Source organism: Oncorhynchus mykiss, chromosome 21 (genome assembly GCF_057628025.1).
Source record: "Oncorhynchus mykiss isolate SJ-2025 chromosome 21, ASM5762802v1, whole genome shotgun sequence".
In the NCBI taxonomy this organism is placed as follows: Eukaryota; Metazoa; Chordata; class Actinopteri; order Salmoniformes; family Salmonidae; genus Oncorhynchus; species Oncorhynchus mykiss.
In genome coordinates, this window is record NC_143042.1 from 57,205,420 (window position 1) to 57,225,000 (window position 19,581).

Below are 19,581 nucleotides of genomic sequence, written 5' to 3' on the forward strand. Positions count from 1 at the left end.
CTGTGGTAGTAACATACCTCAGAAGGGGCTCTGTGGTAGTAACATACCTCAGAATGGGCTCTGTGGTACTAACATACCTCAGAAGGGGCTCTGTGGTAGTAACATACCTCAGAATGGGCTCTGTGGTACTAACGTACCTCAGAATGGACTCTGTGGTAGTAACGTACCTCAGAAGGGGCTCTGTGGTACTAACATACCTCAGAATGGGCTCTGTGGTAGTAACATACCTCAGAAGGGGCTCTGTGGTAGTAACATACCTCAGACTGGGCTCTGTGGTAGTAACATACTGTACCTCAGACCCAGACTGTATTTGTTAATAGAATAATACATCAAGATATCCAACCTCTTTGTCTTTACTAATAAAGTCAGCTGATACAGCCAAATCATTATCATGCATTATCAATAATTACCTAGTGGACAAAATCAATATATTTGATCAGTTATCAATATATTTGATCTAAGAGTTCCTCTGGCCTTGACGTTACAAAATGTTGTACTGTATTACGTAAAGTCGACTATAGTGCCAGAGTCTTGACGTTACAAAATGTCTCTCCTCTCCTCAGGCTAACGTCATCCAATCCCATCTCTCCTTTGTGGCCACGCCTCCTCTCTCCTTTCAGAAGGACCTATCACAACACAGTGCCAGAGTCTGTGTGAGTGTTAGAGTCTCTCTTCTCCGCAGGCCCCTCTCCTCAGGCTAACGTCGTCCAATCCCATCTGTCCTTTGTGGCCACGCCTCCTCTCTCCTTTCAGAAGGACCTATCACAACACAGTGTTAGAGTGTTTGTGTGTGTGTGTTTGTGCATGTGTGTGCTTGTGTGCAGCGTGTGCTACTCACACTCTCCAGGCCTGCTCTCCACAGTGTGATCTGTGTATGTCTCCACCCTTCTCCCCCCGTCCGGCTCCAGAGGGCGGGGCTATATCTCAAACCCTTCCTCCTGACGAACAGCTGAAGCACACCCACATGGTGACCTGACAGCCAATGACGGAAGGAGAAACACAAGTGACCCTCGCTCCAGGGCGGGGCTAAGGAGACGACCAATCGTGCGCCTTGAATGCTCCTTTTCCCCACCCCTACCTCTGGAACAGACATGTACCGCCCACCTGGAGAGAGAGGAGAGAAGGAGAGAGGGAGAGAGGAGAGAAGGAGACAGAGAGAAGGAATCAGAGAGAGAGAGAGAGAGAGAGAAGGAATCAGAGAGAAAAGGAGAGAGGGAGAAAGAGTGAAGGAGAGAGAGAGAAGGAATGAGAGGGAAAAGGAGAGAGAGAAGGAGAGAAAGAGGAGGGAAGGAATGAGAGAGAAAAGGAGAGAGGGAGAAGGAGTGAAGGAGAGAGAGAGAAGGAATGAGAGGGAAAAGAAGAGAGAGAAAAGGAGAGAAAGAGGAGGGAAGGAATGAGAGGGAAAAGAAGAGAGAGAAAAGGAGAGAGGGAGGAGTGAAGGAGAGAGAGAGAAGGAATGAGAGAGAAAAGGAGAGAGGGAGGAGTGAAGGAGAGAGAGAGAAGGAATGAGAGGGAAAAGAAGAGAGAGAAAAGGAGAGAGGGAGGAGTGAAGGAGAGAGAGAGAAGGAATGAGAGGGAAAAGAAGAGAGAGAAAAGGAGAGAGGGAGGAGTGAAGGAGAGAGAGAGAAGGAATGAGAGAGAAAAGGAGAGAGGGAGGAGTGAAGGAGAGAGAGAGAAGGAATGAGAGGGAAAAGAAGAGAGAGAAAAGGAGAGAGGGAGAAGGAGAGAAGGAGAGAGAGAAAGGGAGTGAAGGAGAGAGAAGGAGAGAAGGAGAGAGAGAAAGGGAGTGAAGGAGAGAGAAGGAGAGAAGGAGAGAGAGAAAGGGAGTGAAGGAGAGAGAAGAAGAAAAGGAGAGAGAGAAGGAGAGAAGGAGAGAGAGAGAGAGAGAATGTAGTGCGGGGGTAAGAAGGTTGCTATAACTGACAATAATGTATTGAAGGGCAAAATAAATAATGTTGTTGTTACCGGCAGGGCTGCTGGCTGTCTCCCAGTGCAGGTCTCCATCTCGGTTTCCCATCCAGCCACACAGACCGTGGTCAAATGAACAGCTCAGAGAACCGGCCCCTACACACACACACACACACACGCACACACACACACACACACACACACACACACACACACACACACACACACACACACACACTATGAATCATGTCTTTCCCAGACGTCCATCCTTCAACTTCAAGGAGTGTGTGTGTGTGTGTGTGTGTGTGTGTGTGTGTGTGTGTGTGTGTGTGTGTGTGTGTGTGTGTGTGTGTGTGTGTGTGTGTGTGTGGTGTCTGTGTGTGTGTGTGTGTGGTGTCTGTGTGTGTGTGTGTGTGGTGTCTGTGCGGTGCATGCGTGTGTGTGTGTGTGCGTGTGCGTGCGTGCGTGTGTGTGTGATGTACCTGGATCATCTCTGTTGTCCTCTGTAGTGTTTCCCAGCTCAATGTCGTAGTCAAACCCTCTGTTTCCACTTCCTGGAAGACGGGGGACTGGAACAACAGAACAGTTCGTTATACTGTTGGTCATAGTATCACTGAGTATTAATGAGTATTACTTAGTACCACCGAGTATTAATGAGTATTACAGAGTATCACCGAGCATTAATGAGTATTACTGAGTATCACCGAGTATTACCGAGTATAACTGGGTATTAATGAGTAGTACAGAGCACCGCCGGGTATTAATGAGTATTGCCGAGTATTAATGGGTACTACCGAGTATTACCGAGTATTACTGAGTATCAATGGGTATTGCTGAGTACTGCTGGGTGTTAACGAGTATTACCGGGTATTACTGGGCATTAATGAGTATTGCTGGGTATTACCGAGTATTAATGAGTATTACCAAGTATTACTGAGTATTGATGAGTATTACCGAGTATTGCCGAGTATTAATGGGTACTACCGAGTATTACCGAGTATTACTGAGTATCAATGGGCATTGCTGAGTACTGCTGGGCGTTAATGAGTATGACTGGGTATTAATGAGTATTACAGAGTATTACTGAGTATTACCGAGTATTGTTGGGTATTAATGAGTATTCATGAGTATTACTTAATCTGCCTATTTCCTCTCTATTCGTCCCTCCAGAATTCCACAGGGATTGTTTTTGGATAATTGGGGGCAGAAATGGTTCATTTTACTGCGGTAATTATGACATTTTGCAAGGAAATATGCAAATGATTTGTCACGAAAACGCACCGACGAGGAAGAAAGTGAGTTGCTTGATTGAATCATATTATGCGGTAAATGTGCAGTGATTGGTTGAAGATGATTGGTTGAAGATGATTGGTTGAAGATGATTGGTTGAAGATGATTGGTTGAAGATGCAAACCCTCTTTTTTTGTCCTGCAGTGATTGGTTAAATTTCCATGCCCTCGCATAATATGCGTGAAATTGTTGATTTTGCAAAACATTTTGCGATCGCAGAATCTCCGAATCCTGAAGGGACTGCTCTATATTCAGCATAGAAACGTCTCCATGGTGACGGTGTGTGTTCTTACTGTGAACATCTCCTCTTTGTCTCTGGGTAACAACCTTCTGAATGTGGTTGTCCAGGGGGGTGGTGGGAGGAGGGCTGGGGGTGGTAGGGGAGGAGGTAGAGGGAGGAGGGCTGGGGGTGGTAGGGGAGGGGGTAGAGGGAGGAGGGCTGGGGGTGGTAGGGGAGGGGGTAGAGGGAGGAGGGCTGGGGGTGGTAGGGGAGGGGGTAGAGGGAGGAGGGCTGGGGGTGGTAGGTGGGTTGGTAGAGGGAGGAGGGCTGGGGGTGGTAGGGGAGGGGGTAGAGGGAGGAGGGATGGGGGTGGGGGTGGTAGGTGAGGGGGTAGAGGGAGGAGGGCTGGGGGTGGTAGGTGAGGGGGTAGAGGGAGGAGGGCTGGGGGTGGTAGGGGAGGGGGTAGTTGGAATAGGGGTTGTAGTGGTTGTGAATGGCTGGGTAGAGGTTGTTGTCGAGGGAACGGTTGTTGGGACGGTGGTTGTCGTAACGATGGTTGTCGTGGTGGTAGGTCCCCTGGTAGTTATTGCCATGGCAGTGGTTGCTGCGTTTGTAGTCACTATCGTAGCAGAAGTAGTAGGTCTGACTGTAGTTGTCTGTCTGGCTGTCTGTCTGGTTGTATGTCTGGATGCTTGTTTAGGTGTAGGTCTCGTTGTAGATCTGGGTGTGGTTTTAGGTTGAGGAGGAACAATGGTGACCTTGGCAACAGCTGGAGAGAAACATAGAGACAGTTACTAACTCTGTCTTTAGACTCAACTCTCGTAGGATTCACAGAGACAGTCAGTAACTCCCTCTATAGACTCAACTCTCATAGGATTCACAGAGACAGTTATTAACTCTCTCTTTAGACTCAACTCTCATAGGATTCACAGAGACAGTTATTAACTCTCTCTTTAGACTCAACTCTCGTAGGATTCACAGAGACAGTCACTAACTCTCTCTTTAGACTCAACTCTCGTAGGATTCACAGAGACAGTTACGAACTCTCTCTTTAGACTTAACTCTCGTATGATTCACAGAGACAGTTATTAACTCTCTCTTTAGACTCAACTCTCATAGGATTCACAGAGACAGTAACTAACTCTCTCTTTAGACTCAACTCTCGTAGGATTCACAGAGACAGTTACAAACTCTCTCTTTAGACTCAACCCTCATAGGATTCACAGAGACAGTTACTAACTCTCTCGTTAGACTCAACTCTCGTAGGATTCACAGAGACAGTCACTAACGCTCTCTTTAGACTCAACTCTCGTAGGATTCACAGAGACAGTTACTAACTCTCTCTTTAGACCCAATTCTCATAGGATTCACAGAGACAGTTACAAACTCTCTCTTTAGACTAAACTCTCATAGGATTCACAGACAGTCACTAACTCTCTCTTTAGACTCAACTCTCGTAGGATTCACTGAGACAGTCACTAACTCTCTCTATAGACTCAAGTCTCATAAGATTCACAGAGACAGTCACTAACTCTCTCTTTAGACCCAACTCTCGTAGTATTCACAGAGACAGTCACTAACTCTCTCTTTAGACCCAACTCTCGTAGTATTCACAGAGACAGTCACTAACTCTCTCTATAGACTCAATTCTCATAGGATTCACAGAGACAGTTACTAACTCTCTCTTTAGACTCAACTCTCGTAGGATTCACAGAGACAATTACTAACTCTCTCTTTAGACTCAACTCTCGTAGGATTCCCAGAGACAGTCACTAACTCTCTCTATAGACTCAACTCTCGTAGGATTCGCTGTGACAGTCACTAACGCTCTCTTTAGACTCAACTCTCGTAGGATTCACAGAGACAGTCACTAACTCTCTCTATAGACTCAACTCTCATAGGATTCGGAGAGACAGTTACTAACTCTCTCTATGGACTCAACTCTCATAGGATTCACAGAGACAGTCACTAACTCTCTCTATGGACTCAACTCTCATAGGATTCACAGAGACAGTCACTAACTCTCTCTATGGACTCAACTCTCATTTGATTATTGTAGAAGAACATTCCATTGACACAAAACAGTGAAAACCAAAGAAAGATAACTTTTCTTACGATAGCAGTCCGTTCCCTTCCCATCTCTACAGAGGCACTTGGGAGAGTCAGGGTTGAGGGAGCAGAAGGAACGAGAATCCTTATCTGAAACCACACACACAAACACACACACACACACACACACACACACACGCACACACACACACGCACGCACACACACACACGCACACACACACACACACACACACGCACACACACACACACACACACACACACACACACACACACACACACACACACACACACACACACACACACACACACACACACTGTCGATGTGTGCACGGTTCGAGTTGTTGGGTGTGTGTGTGTGTGTGTGTGTGTGTGTGTGTGTGTGTGTGTGTGTGTGTGTGTGTGTGTGTGTGTGTGTCTGTGTGTATCTTACCTATACAGTGGTATCTGCCGTTGATGTAGGTGAGTTTGTAACCATGGTAACATTTACACACATAGCTGCCGAAGGTGTTCTGACATTTCCTGTTCCGAGGACACACCCCTCGACCCGCCACACACTCGTCAACATCTAAGACAGAAGAGGAAGACATAGAAGAGTAATGACTGTGAAGAGTAATGACTGTGAAGAGTAATGACTGTGAAGAGTAATGACTGTGAAGAGTAATGACTGTGAAGAGTAATGACTGTGAAGAGTAATGACTGTGAAGAGTAATGACTGTGAAGAGTAATGACTATGTGTAAAAATGTCATATAGCACCATATTACACACATGTGCAAACATTCACTACACACTCACACACACACGTACTCTCACACTCTCACACTCACACACTCACACACACACACACACACACACACACACACACACACACACACACACACACACACACACACACACACACACACACACACACACACACACACACACACATATTCTTTATCTCTCTCTCATCGTGCTGCTAAGGTCTTTCACGACACAGACTGACGCTTCAGAACAGACCGGCGCTCCAGAACAGACCGGCGTTCCAGAACAGACCGGCGTTCCAGAACAGACCGGCGCTCCAGAACAGACCGGCGTTCCAGAACAGACCGGCGTTCCAGAACAGACCGGCACTCCAGAACAGACCGGCGCTCCAGAACAGACCGGCGTTCCAGAACAGACCGGCGCTCCAGAACAGACCGGCGTTCCAGAACAGACCGGCACTCCAGAACAGACTGGCGTTCCAGAACAGACCGGCGCTCCAGAACAGACTGGCGTTCCAGAACAGACCGGCGCTCCAGAACAGACCGGCGTTCCAGAACAGACCGGCGCTCCAGAACAGACAAGCTCCAGAACAGACCGGCGCTCCAGAACAGACCGGCGCTCCAGAACAGACCGGCGTTCCAGAACAGACCGGCGCTCCAGAACAGACCGGCGCTCCAGAACAGACCGGCGTTCCAGAACAGACCGGCGTTCCAGAACAGACCGGCGTTCCAGAACAGACCGGCACTCCAGAACAGACCGGCGCTCCAGAACAGACCGGCGTTCCAGAACAGACCGGCACTCCAGAACAGACCGGCGCTCCAGAACAGACCGGCGTTCCAGAACAGACCGACACTCCAGAACAGACCGACGCTCCAGAACAGACCGGCGCTCCAGAACAGACCGGCGTTCCAGAACAGACCGGCGTTCCAGAACAGACTGGCGTTCCAGAACAAACCGACGCTCCAGGACAGACCGGAGCTCCAGAACAGACCGGCGCTCCAGAACAGATATCCCAGAGCCTTGCGGTGTTCCATCATTCCAACGTCCTACTGCTTCCACCTACAGCGGTCTGTCTCTCTGACTGACCATCTGCTGCTTGCAGGCTCTTAGAGGAACAAGGCAACTTCCTGTCCTCTCTCCACCTCTTCTCAACTTCTTGTCCTCTCTCCGCCTCTTCTCTGGCTCTCTGTCATCCTCCCTCTCTCCACCTCTTCTCTGGTTCTCTGTCATCCTCCCTCTCTCCACCTCTTCTCTGGTTCTCTGTCATCCTCCCTCTCCCCACCTCTTCTCTGGTTCTCTGTCATCCTCCCTGTCTCCACCTCTTCTCTGGTTCTCTGTCATCCTCCCTGTCTCCACCTCTTCTCTGGTTCTCTGTCATCCTCCCTGTCTCCACCTCTTCTCTGGTTCTCTGTCATCCTCCCTCTCTCCATCTCTTCTCTGGTTCTCTGTCATCCTCCCTGTCTCCACCTCTTCTCTGGTTCTCTGTCATCCTCCCTGTCTCCATCTCTTCTCTGGTTCTCTGTCATCCTCCCTGTCTCCATCTCTTCTCTGGTACTCTGTCATCCTCCCTGTCTCCACCTCTTCTCTGGTTCTCTGTCATCCTCCCTGTCTCCACCTCTTCTCTGGTTCTCTGTCATCCTCCCTGTCTCCACCTCTTCTCTGGCTCTCTGTCATCCTCCCTGTCTCCACCTCTTCTCTGGTTCTCTGTCATCCTCCCTGTCTCCATCTCTTCTCTGGTTCTCTGTCATCCTCCCTCTCTCCACCTCTTCTCTGGTTCTCTGTCATCCTCCCTGTCTCCACCTCTTCTCTGGTTCTCTGTCATCCTCCCTCTCTCCACTTCTTCTCTGGTTCTCTGTCATCCTGCCTCCCTCCATCTCTTTCTGCCTGATATGGTAGTTCTTCAAGAAAACATTGATAAATGACACCAGTCTTTCGCTCAGGGACGTCATGAACCCCATAAATTATGAGGGGGCGCAAAGTATGTGAGGATGGCTGGGGGGTGGTAGGGAAGTGGGCTCGTCCCCCCCTGTCCGGAAGATGGAGAAATGCATTTTTCCGACAACTGAAACATTTTTTTCCTGCAATCTAGATCCGTAATCATTATGCTTAATTCTGTGTCAAAAATATATACATTTTTCTTCATATCTAAGCATAACTCTTGAGCTATCATTATCCTCCTGACTGGTGGTTATTTTTTTTAAAGAAACAAAATCTGGGAAAAAGATTGAAAGGAATGTGAGTTGCAATTAGTAATTACTTGCTAGCTAAAATAGTTAGACGCTGGTCTATTCCTATTTCATAATCTCCAAACACTGTGGGCTCTATATGGTACTCCTAACCCTGTGGGCTATATACGGTACTCCTAACCCTGTGGGCTCTATACGGTACTCCTAACCCTGTGGGCTCTACACGGTACTCCTAACCCTGTGGGCTCTATACGGTACTCCTAACCCTGTGGGCTCTATACGGTACTCCTAACCCTGTGGGCTCTATACGGTACTCCTAACCCTGTGGGCTCTACACGGTACTCCTAACCCTGTGGGCTCTATACGGTACTCCTAACCCTGTGGGCTCTATACGGTACTCCAAACCCTGTGGGCTCTATATGGTACTCCTAACCCTGTGGGCTCTATACGGTACTCCTAACCCTGTGGGCTCTATACGGTACTCCTAACCCTGTGGGCTCTATACGGTACTCCTAACCCTGTGGGCTCTATATGGTACTCCTAACCCTGTGGGCTCTATATGGTACTCCTAACCCTGTGGGCTCTATATGGTACTCCTAACCCTGTGGGCTCTATACGGTACTCCTAACCCTGTGGGCTCTATACGGTACTCCTAACCCTGTGGGCTCTATATGGTACTCCTAACCCTGTGGGCTCTATATGGTACTCCTAACCCTGTGGGCTCTATACGGTACTCCTACCCCGTGGGCTCTATACGGTACTCCTAACCCTGTGGGCTCTACACGGTACTCCTAACCCTGTGGGCTCTATACGGTACTCCTAACCCTGTGGGCTCTATACGGTACTCCTAACCCTGTGGGCTCTATACGGTACTCCTAACCCTGTGGGCTCTATACGGTACTCCTAACCCCGTGGGCTCTATACGGTACTCCTAACCCTGTGGGCTTTATTCGGTACTCCTAACCCTGTGGGCTCTATACGGTACTCCTAACCCTGTGGGCTCTATACGGTACTCCTAACCCTGTGGGCTCTATACGGTACTCCTAACCCCGTGGGCTCTATACGGTACTCCTACCCCTGTGGGCTCTATTCGGTACTCCTACCCCCGTGGGCTCTATACGGTACTCCTAACCCTGTGGGCTCTATACGGTACTCCTAACCCTGTGGGCTCTATACGGTACTCCTAACCCTGTGGGCTCTATATGGTACTCCTAACCCCGTGGGCTCTATACGGTACTCCTAACCCTGTGGGCTCTATACGGTACTCCTAACCCTGTGGGCTCTATACGGTACTCCTAACCCTGTGGGCTCTATACGGTACTCCTAACCCTGTGGGCTCTATATGGTACTCCTAACCCTGTGGGCTCTATATGGTACTCCTAACCCTGTGGGCTCTATATGGTACTCCTAACCCTGTGGGCTCTATACGGTACTCCTAACCCTGTGGGCTCTATACGGTACTCCTAACCCTGTGGGCTCTATATGGTACTCCTAACCCTGTGGGCTCTATATGGTACTCCTAACCCTGTGGGCTCTATACGGTACTCCTACCCCGTGGGCTCTATACGGTACTCCTAACCCTGTGGGCTCTACACGGTACTCCTAACCCTGTGGGCTCTATACGGTACTCCTAACCCTGTGGGCTCTATACGGTACTCCTAACCCTGTGGGCTCTATACGGTACTCCTAACCCTGTGGGCTCTATACGGTACTCCTAACCCCGTGGGCTCTATACGGTACTCCTAACCCTGTGGGCTTTATTCGGTACTCCTAACCCTGTGGGCTCTATACGGTACTCCTAACCCTGTGGGCTCTATACGGTACTCCTAACCCTGTGGGCTCTATACGGTACTCCTAACCCCGTGGGCTCTATACGGTACTCCTACCCCTGTGGGCTCTATTCGGTACTCCTACCCCCGTGGGCTCTATACGGTACTCCTAACCCTGTGGGCTCTATACGGTACTCCTAACCCTGTGGGCTCTATACGGTACTCCTAACCCTGTGGGCTCTATATGGTATTCCTAACCCCGTGGGCTCTATACGGTACTCCTAACCCTGTGGGCTTTATTCGGTTTGCCCTATGCATTAGTGCACTATATAGTGAATAGGGCGCCAGAGAGAGACAATGAGTAATTTGTCAGAGCTGGTGAAGATGACTGTAATTCACTCCACTGATTGGTGCCGTCATCCAATAGGATTGCAGACTGGAATTTGTAGCCAATTGGGAGAACAACAGCAAAATTATAGTGTTATTGTGTGTAATCAGACCAGACCATAATACTCACCCACACAGGTGCGTCTGTCTGGCCCCAGTCGTAACCCTGGAGACGGACACTGGCACCTCACCACCCCTTTGTTAACCTCACAGCCGTACTGACAGTTGGCCCTGACACAGGTACGGGCATCTAAACAGGAAGTCGACAGGAAATACAGGGAAACCGTTATCCCAGGGTACAGAAACACTCATAACATCACTAAAGAACAATGGTTCAACCGTTGAGGTGACCGGACAGAGAAGAGCTCGGACTGGGCTGAGCGGGACCTGCTCTCCCATAGGAGAGGGAGGGCCAAGAGACCAGAGGTGGAAGAACGGAGTGCTCGGGTCGGGGTGTAGGGATTGACCATAGCCTGAAGGTAGGGAGAGACAGTTCCTCTTGCTGTTCCGTAAGTAAGCACTGTGGTCTTGGGGTGGATGGGTTGGGGTGTAGGGTTTGACCATAGCCTGAAGGTAGGGAGAGACAGTTACTCTTGCTGTTCCATAGGTAAGCACTGTGGTCTTGTAGTGGATGGGTTGGGGTGTAGGGTTTGACCATAGCCTGAAGGTAGGGAGGGACAGTTCCTCTTGCTGTTCTGTAGGTAAGCACTGTGGTCTTGTAGTGGATGGGTTGGGGTGTAGGGTTTGACCATAGCCTGAAGATAGGGAGAGACAGTTCCTCTTGCTGTTCTGTAGGAAAGCTACGTGGTCTTGTAGTGGATGGGTTGGGGTGTAGGGTTTGACCATAGCCTGAAGGTAGGGAGGGACAGTTCCTCTTGCTGTTCCTTAGGTAAGCACCGTGGTCTTGTAGTGGTTGTGAGCTTCGACTGGAAGCCAGAGGAGTTTGTGGAGGAGCGGGGTGACATGGGAGAACTTGGGAAGGTTGAACACCAGTCTTACTGCAGCGTTCTGGATAAGATGCAGGGTTTTGACGGCACAAGGGGGGAGCCCAGCAAACAGCGAGCTGCAGTAGTCCAAACGGGAGATGACAAGTGCCTGGATTAGGACCTGTACCTCTTCCTGTGTGATGTAGGGTCGTACTCTACGGATGTTCCTCTTCCTGTGTGAGGTAGGGTAGAATTCTACAGATGTTCCTCTTCCGGTGTGAGGTAGGGTAGAACTCTTACGGATGTTCCTCTTCCTGTGTGAGGTAGGGTCGTTCTCTACGGATGTTCCTCTTCCTGTGTGAGGTAGGGTCGTACTCTACGGATGTTCCTCTTCCTGTGTGAGGTAGGATAGAACTCTACGGATGTTCCTCTTCCTGTGTGAGGTAGGATAGAACTCTACGGATGTTCCTCTTCCTGTGTGAGGTAGGGTCGTTCTCTACAGATGTTCCTCTTCCTGTGTGAGGTAGGGTCGTACTTTACGGATGTTCCTCTTCCTGTGTGAGGTAGGATCGTACTCTACGGATGTTCCTCTTCCTGTGTGAGGTAGGATAGAACTCTACGGATGTTCCTCTTCCTGTGTGAGGTAGGGTCGTTCTCTACGGATGTTTGTCTTCCTGTGTGAGGTAGGGTCGTTCTCTACGGATGTTCCTCTTCCTGTGTGAGGTAGGGTCGTACTCTACGGATGTTCCTCTTTCTGTGTGAGGTAGGGTCGTTCTCTACGGATGTTCCTCTTCCTGTGTGAAATAGGTTAGAACTCTACGGATGTTCCTCTTCCTGTGTGAGGTAGGGTCGTACTTTACGGATGTTCCTCTTCCTGTGTGAGGTAGGGTCGTACTTTACGGATGTTCCTCTTCCTGTGTGAGGTAGGGTCGTACTCTACGGATGTTCCTCTTCCTGTGTGAGGTAGGGTCGTACTCTACGGATGTTCCTCTTCCTGTGTGAGGTAGGGTCGTACTTTACGGATGTTCCTCTTCCTGTGTGAGGTAGGGTAGAACTCTTACGGATGTTCCTCTTCCTGTGTGAGGTAGGGTCGTACTTTACGGATGTTTCTCTTCCTGTGTGAGGTAGGGTCGTACTCTACAGATGTTCCTCTTCCTGTGTAAGGTAGGGTAGAACTCTTACGGATGTTCCTCTTCCTGTGTGAGGTAGGGTCGTTCTCTACGGATGTTCCTCTTCCTGTGTGAGGTAGAATAGAACTCTACGGATGTTCCTCTTCCTGTGTGAGGTAGGGTCGTACTGTACGGATGTTCCTCTTCCTGTGTGAGGTAGGGTAGAACTCTTACGGATGTTCCTCTTCCTGTGTGAGGTAGGGTCGTACTCTACGGATGTTCCTCTTCCTGTGTGAGGTAGGATAGAACTCTATGGATGTTCCTCTTCCTGTGTGAGGTAGAGTCGTTCTCTATGGATGTTTGTCTTCCTGTGTGAGGTAGGGTCGTACTCTACGGATGTTCCTCTTCCTGTGTGAGGTTGGGTCGTACTCTACGCCTGTTCCTCTTCCTGTGTGAGGTAGGGTAGAACTCTATGGATGTTCCTCTTCCTGTGTGAGGTAGGGTAGAACTCTATGGATGTTCCTCTTCCTGTGTGAGGTAGGGTCGTATTCTACGGATGTTCCTCTTCCTGTGTGAGGTAGGGTCGTACTCTACGGATGTTCCTCTTCCTGTGTGAGGTAGGGTCGTACTCTACGGATGTTCCTCTTCCTGTGTGAGGTAGGGTCGTACTCTACGGATGTTCCTCTTCCTGTGTGAGGTAGGGTCTTACTCTACGGATGTTCCTCTTCCTGTGTGAGGTAGGGTCGTACTCTACGGATGTTCCTCTTCCTGTGTGATGTAGGGTCGTACTCTACGGATGTTCCTCTTCCAGTGTGAGGTAGGGTAGAACTCTACGGAAGTTCCTCTTCCTGTGTGAGGTAGGGTCATTCTCTACGGATGTTCCTCTTCCTGTGTGAGGTAGGGTCGTACTCTACGGATGTTCCTCTTCCTGTGTGAGTTAGGGTCGTACTCTACGGATGTTCCTCTTCCTGTGTGAGGTAGGGTCATTCTCTACGGATGTTCCTCTTCCTGTGTGAGGAAGGGTAGAACTCTATGGATGTTCCTCTTCCTGTGTGAGGTAGGGTCGTTCTCTACGGATGTTTGTCTTCCTGTGTGAGGTAGGGTCATACTCTACGGATGTTCCTCTTCCTGTGTGAGGTAGGGTAGAACTCTACGGATGTTCCTCTTCCTGTGTGAGGAAGGGTAGAACTCTACGGATGTTCCTCTTCCTGTGTGAGGAAGGGTAGAACTCTACGGATGTTCCTCTTCCTGTGTGAGGTAGGGTCGTTCTCTACGGATTTTCCTCTTCCTGTGTGAGGAAGGGTAGAACTCTACGGATGTTCCTTTTTCTGTGTGAGGTAGGGTCGTACTCTACGGATGTTCCTCTTCCTGTGTGAGGAAGGGTAGAACTCTACGGATGTTCCTCTTCCTGTGTGAGGTAGGGTCGTTCTCTACGGATGTTTGTCTTCCTGTGTGAGGTAGGGTCATACTCTACGGATGTTCCTCTTCCTGTGTGAGGTAGGGTAGAACTCTACAGATGTTCCTCTTCCTGTGTGAGGTAGGGTTATACTCTACGGATGTTTGTCTTCCTGTGTGAGGTAGGGTCGTACTCTACGGATGTTCCTCTTCCTGTGTGAGGTAGGGTCCTACTCTACGGATGTTCCTCTTCCTGTGTGAGGTAGGGTCGTTCTCTACGGATGTTTGTCTTCCTGTGTGAGGTAGGGTCGTTCTCTACGGATGTTTGTCTTCCTGTGTGAGGTAGGGTCGTACTCTACGGATGTTCGTCTTCCTGTGTGAGGTAGGGTCGTACTCTACGGATGTTCCTCTTCCTATGTGAGGTAGGATAGAACTCTATGGATGTTCCTCTTCATGCATGAACCTGCAGGAGCGAGTCACTGCTTTGATGTTTGCAGAGAACAAGGTGTTGTCCAGGGTCACGCCAAGGATCTTTGCACTCTGGGAGGGGGACACCGTGGAGTTGTCAACCGTGATGGAGAGGTCCTAGAGTGGTCTTCCAGTCCCTGGGAGGAACAGCAGCTCTGTCTTGTCCAGGTTGAGCTTGAGGTGGTGTGCCGACATCCAAGCTGAGATATCTGTCAGGCACACAGAGATGTATGTCGCCACCTTTGTATCAGAAGGGGGGAAGGCGAAAAGTCGTTGAGTGTCATCCGCATAGCAGTGATAGGAGAGACCATGTGAGGATATGTCAGAGCTCACAATGCCCAGCCCTGAGAGGGTGGAGAGGAGGATCTGATGGTTCACAGTGTCAAAGACAGCGGATAGATCGAGGAGGATGAGAACAGCAGAGAGAGAGTCCGCTTAGGCAGCCTCTGTGACACAGAGGAGAGCAGTCTGGGTTGAGTGACCCGTCTTGAAGCCCGACTGGTTAGGGTCCAGAAGATGGTTCTGAGACACAGAGAAGAGCAGTCTGGGTTGAGTGACCCGTCTTGAAGCCTGACTGGTTAGGGTCCAGAAGATGGTTCTGAGACAGATAATGAGACTGTTGATCAGAAACAACACGCTCAAGTGCTTTGGAAAGAAAATTAAGACGGGAAACAGGTCTGTAGTTTGACGTCAGATGACTCAAGTTTTGGTTTCTTGAGGAGGGGAGCGACTCGGGCCATGTTGAACTCAGAGGGGATGCGGTGGTCAGAGATGAGTTGATGAGGATGGGACAAAGACAGTGGGCAGGGAAGAGTTGATGAGGATGGGACAAAGACAGTGGTCAGAGATGAGTTGATGAGGATGGAACAAAGACCGTGGTCAGAGATGAGTTGGGATGAGTTGATGAGGATGGAACAAAGACAGTGGTCAGGGATGAGTTGATGAGGATGGAACAAAGACCGTGGTCAGGGATGAGTTGATGAGGATGGGACAAAGACAGTGGTCAGGGATGAGTTGATGAGGATGGGACAAAGACAGTGGTCAGGGATGAGTTGATGAGGATGGAACAAAGACAGTGGTCAGGGATGAGTTGATGAGGATGGGACAAAGACAGTGGTCAGGGATGAGTTGATGAGGATGGGACAAAGACAGTGGTCAGGGATGAGTTGATGAGGATGGGTGAGACCAGTGGTCAGGGATGAGTTGATGAGGATGGGTGAGACCAGTGGTCAGGGATGAGTTGATGAGGATGGGTGAGACCAGTGGTCAGGGATGAGTTGATGAGGATGGGTGAGACCAGTGGTCAGGGATGAGTTGATGAGGATGGGTGAGACCAGCGGTCAGGGATGAGTTGATGAGGATGGGTGAGACCAGTGGACTCAATAGGCTGAGTGAATGAGGAGCGGATGTCCTCAACCTTTTGTTCAAAGTTGTTGACAAAATCGTCCGCAGAGAGGGAGGAGGGAGGGGGTGGAGGAATAAGGAGGGAGGGGGTGGAGGAATAAGGAGGGAGGGGGTGGTAAATTGTTTCCTTGGCTTAGAGTTTACTGGTCTACAGTTTCCTAGGGTTAGAGTTTACTAGGTTAGAGTTTCCTAGGGTTAGAGTTTACTGGGCTAGAGTTTCCTAGGGTTAGAGTTTCCTAGGATTAGAGTTTCCTAGGGTTAGAGTTTACCCGGGTTAGAGTTTTCTAGGGTTAGAGTTTCCTAGGGTTAGAGTTTCCTAGGATTAGAGTTTCCTAGGGTTAGAGTTTACCCGGGTTAGAGTTTTCTAGGGTTAGAGTTTCCTAAGGTTAGAGTTTCCTAGGGTTAGACTTTACCTGGGTTAGAGTTTCCTAGGGTTAGAGCTTCCTAGGATCATAGTTTACTGGGCTATAGTTTCTTAGGGTTAGAGTTTCCTAGGGTTAGAGTTTCCTAGGGTTAGAGTTTCCTAGGCATAGAGTTTCCTAGGCATAGAGTTTCCTAGGGTTAGAGTTACCTAGGGTTAGAGTTTCCTAGGGTTAGAGTTTCATATGGTTAGAGTTTCCTAGGGTTAGAGTTTCCTATGGTTAGAGTTTCCTAGGGTTAGAGTATCCTATGGTTAGAGTTTCCTAGGGTTAGAGTTTCCTAGGGTTAGAGTATCCTATGGTTAGAGTATCCTATGGTTAGAGTTTCCTAGGGTTAGAGTTTCCTAGGGTTAGAGTATCCTATGGTTAGAGTTTCCTAGGGTTAGAGTTTCCTAGGGTTAGAGTATCCTATGGTTAGAGTTTCCTATGGTTAGAGTTTCCTAGGGTTAGAGTATCCTATGGTTAGAGTTTCCTAGGGTTAGAGTTTCCTAGGGTTAGAGTATCCTATGGTTAGAGTATCCTATGGTTAGAGTTTCCTAGGGTTAGAGTTTCCTAGAGTTAGAGTATCCTATGGTTAGAGTTTCCTAGGGTTAGAGTTTCCTAGGGTTAGAGTATCCTATGGTTAGAGTTTCCTATGGTTAGAGTTTCCTAGGGTTAGAGTATCCTATGGTTAGAGTATCCTAGGGTTAGAGTATCCTATGGTTAGAGTTTCCTAGGGTTAGAGTTTCCTAGGGTTAGAGTATCCTATGGTTAGAGTATCCTATGGTTAGAGTTTCCTAGGGTTAGAGTTTCCTAGGGTTAGAGTATCCTATGGTTAGAGTTTCCTAGGGTTAGAGTTTCCTAGGGTTAGAGTATCCTAGGGTTAGAGTTTCCTAGGGTTAGAGTTTCCTATGGTTAGAGTTTCCTATGGTTAGAGTTTCCTAGGGTTAGAGTTTCCTAGGGTTAGAGTTTCCTATGGTTAGCGGCTGAAGCATAACATGTAATGCTGTTAATTTATATGGGAAAGACTAAGTAAGAGCGTGTGTGTGTGTGTGTGTGTGTGTGTGTGTGTGTGTGTGTGTGTGTGTGTGTGTGTGTGTGTGTGTGTGTGTGTGTGTGTGTGTGTTAGAGAGACTCACTCCTGCAGGTTCCATCAGGTTGCAGCATGTATCCATTCAGACAGTAACACTTGTAGCTGCCCTGTGTGTTCATACAGCGATGTTTACATGGTCTGGGCTTTAGCCCACATTCATTCAGATCTGGAGGGAGAGAAAGAGGGAGGGGGGAGAGAGAGAGAGAGAGAGAGAGACAAAGAAAGAGAGAGAGAGAGGGAGACAGAGAGAGAGAGTGAGAGAGAGAGAGAGAGAGAGACAAACTCGTCATCTTGCTTGAGACCCTGGGTCTCGACCCCGCCCTGTGCAACTGGGTACTGGACTTCCTGACGGGCCGCCCCCAGGTGGTGAGGGTAGGTAACAACATCTCCACCCCGCTGATCCTCAACACTGGGGCCCCACAAGGGTGCGTTCTGAGCCCTCTCCTGTATTCCCTGTTCACCCTCAACTGCGTGGCCACGCACGGCTCCAACTCAATCATCAAGTTTGCACACGACACTACAGTGGTAGGCTTGATTACCAACAACGACGAGACGGCCTACAGGGAGGAGGTGAGGGCCCTCAGGAAAATAACCTCACACTCACACTCAACGTCAACAAAACAAAGGAGATGATCATGGACTTCAGGGAGCACCCTCCTATCCACATCGACAGGACAGTAGTGGAGAGGGTAGAAAGTTTTAAGTTCCTCGGCGTACACATCACGGACAAACTGAATTGGTCCACCCACACAGACAGCGTCATGTAGAAGGCACAGCAGAGTGGCTGCTGCCAACATACTGACTCAACTCCAGCCACTTTAATAATGAAAAAATGGATGTAAAAAATGTATCACTCGCCACTTTAAACAATGCCACTTAATATAATGTTTACATACCCTACATTACTCATCAGATTGTAGGATGGCCGGGGTGTTAAGCATGTCCCAGTTTAGGTCACCTAGTAGCACAAGCTCAGAAGATAGATAGATAGATAGATAGATAGATAGATAGATAGATAGATAGATAGATAGATAGATCGATAGATAGATAGATAGATAGATAGATAGATAGATAGATAGATAGATAGATAGATAGATAGATAGATAGATAGATGGGGGGGCAATTAATTCACATTTGGTGTCGAGGGCACAGCTGGGGGCAGAGGGTGGTCTACAGAGAGCGGCAACAGTGAGAGACTTGTTTCTGGAAAGGTGCATTTTTCGAAGTAGAAGCTTGAATTGTTTGGGTACAGACCTGGATAGTACCCAGACTGCCCCCTTTGACCTGCAGTAGATTGCCACACCTCCCCCTTTGGCAGCTCTATCTTGGCGGAAAATGTTATAGTTTGGGATGGAGATTTCAGGGTTTTTGGTGGTTTTCCTTAGCCAGGATTCAGACATGGCTAAGACATCTGGGTTGGCAGAGTGTGCTAAAGCAGTGAGTAAAACAAACTTTAAAAAAAAAGTGCTTTTAAATGCTGGTCATGGCTCACATCAAGACCATCATCCCAGAAACCCTAGACCCACTCCAATTTGCATACCACCACAACAGATCCACAGATGATGCGATCTTCATTGCACTCCACACTGCCCTTTCCCACCTGGACAAAAGGAACACCTACATGAGAATGCTGTTCATTGACTACAGCTCAGTGTTCAACATCCTAGTTCCCTCAAAGCTCATCACTAAGCTAAGGACCCTGGGACTAAACACCTCCCTCTGCAACTGGATCCTGGACTTCCTGACGGGCCGCCCCCAGGTGGTAAGGGTAGGCAACAACATGTCTGCCACGCTGATCCTCAACACTGGGGCCCCTCAGGAGTGTGTGCTTAGTCCCCTCCGGTACTCCCTGTTCACCCACGACTGTGTGGCCAAGCATGACTCCATCATTAAGTTTGCTGATGACACAACAGTGGTAGGCCTGATCACGACAATGATGAGACAGCCTATAGGGAGGAGGTCAGAGACCTGGCAGTGTGGTGCCAGGACAACAACCTCTCACTCAATGTCAGCAAGACAAAGGAGCTGATCGTGAACGACAGGAAAAGGAGGGCCGAACACGCCCCCATTCTCATCGACAGGGCTGGTGGAGCGGGTCGAGAGTTCCAAGTTCCTTGGTGTCCACATCACCAACAAACTATCATGGCTCAAACATACCAAGACAGTCTTGAAGAGGGCACAACAAAACCTTTTCCCCCTCAGGAGACTGAAAAGAT

The 19,581-nt window shown here is 49.1% G+C and overlaps 1 protein-coding gene across 1 annotated transcript in view; it reads right to left on the reverse strand.

Annotated features, from left to right (window-relative positions):
• Positions 1-340: 340 nt before the first annotated feature.
• Positions 341-19,581, reverse strand: part of LOC110517355 (nephronectin-like) — a 22,995-nt gene continuing 3,754 nt past the window's right edge. The window contains exons 4-12 of the mRNA XM_090213351.1: positions 17,412-17,531; positions 10,703-10,822; positions 5,919-6,053; positions 5,534-5,617; positions 3,492-4,187; positions 2,391-2,477; positions 1,966-2,064; positions 839-1,104; positions 341-759 (exon numbers count right to left, since the gene is read on the reverse strand). Of these exons, the coding sequence (XP_090069477.1) occupies positions 661-759; positions 839-1,104; positions 1,966-2,064; positions 2,391-2,477; positions 3,492-4,187; positions 5,534-5,617; positions 5,919-6,053; positions 10,703-10,822; positions 17,412-17,531 (1,706 nt within the window). The 3' untranslated portion in view covers positions 341-660. The remainder of the gene's footprint in view (positions 760-838; positions 1,105-1,965; positions 2,065-2,390; positions 2,478-3,491; positions 4,188-5,533; positions 5,618-5,918; positions 6,054-10,702; positions 10,823-17,411; positions 17,532-19,581) is intronic.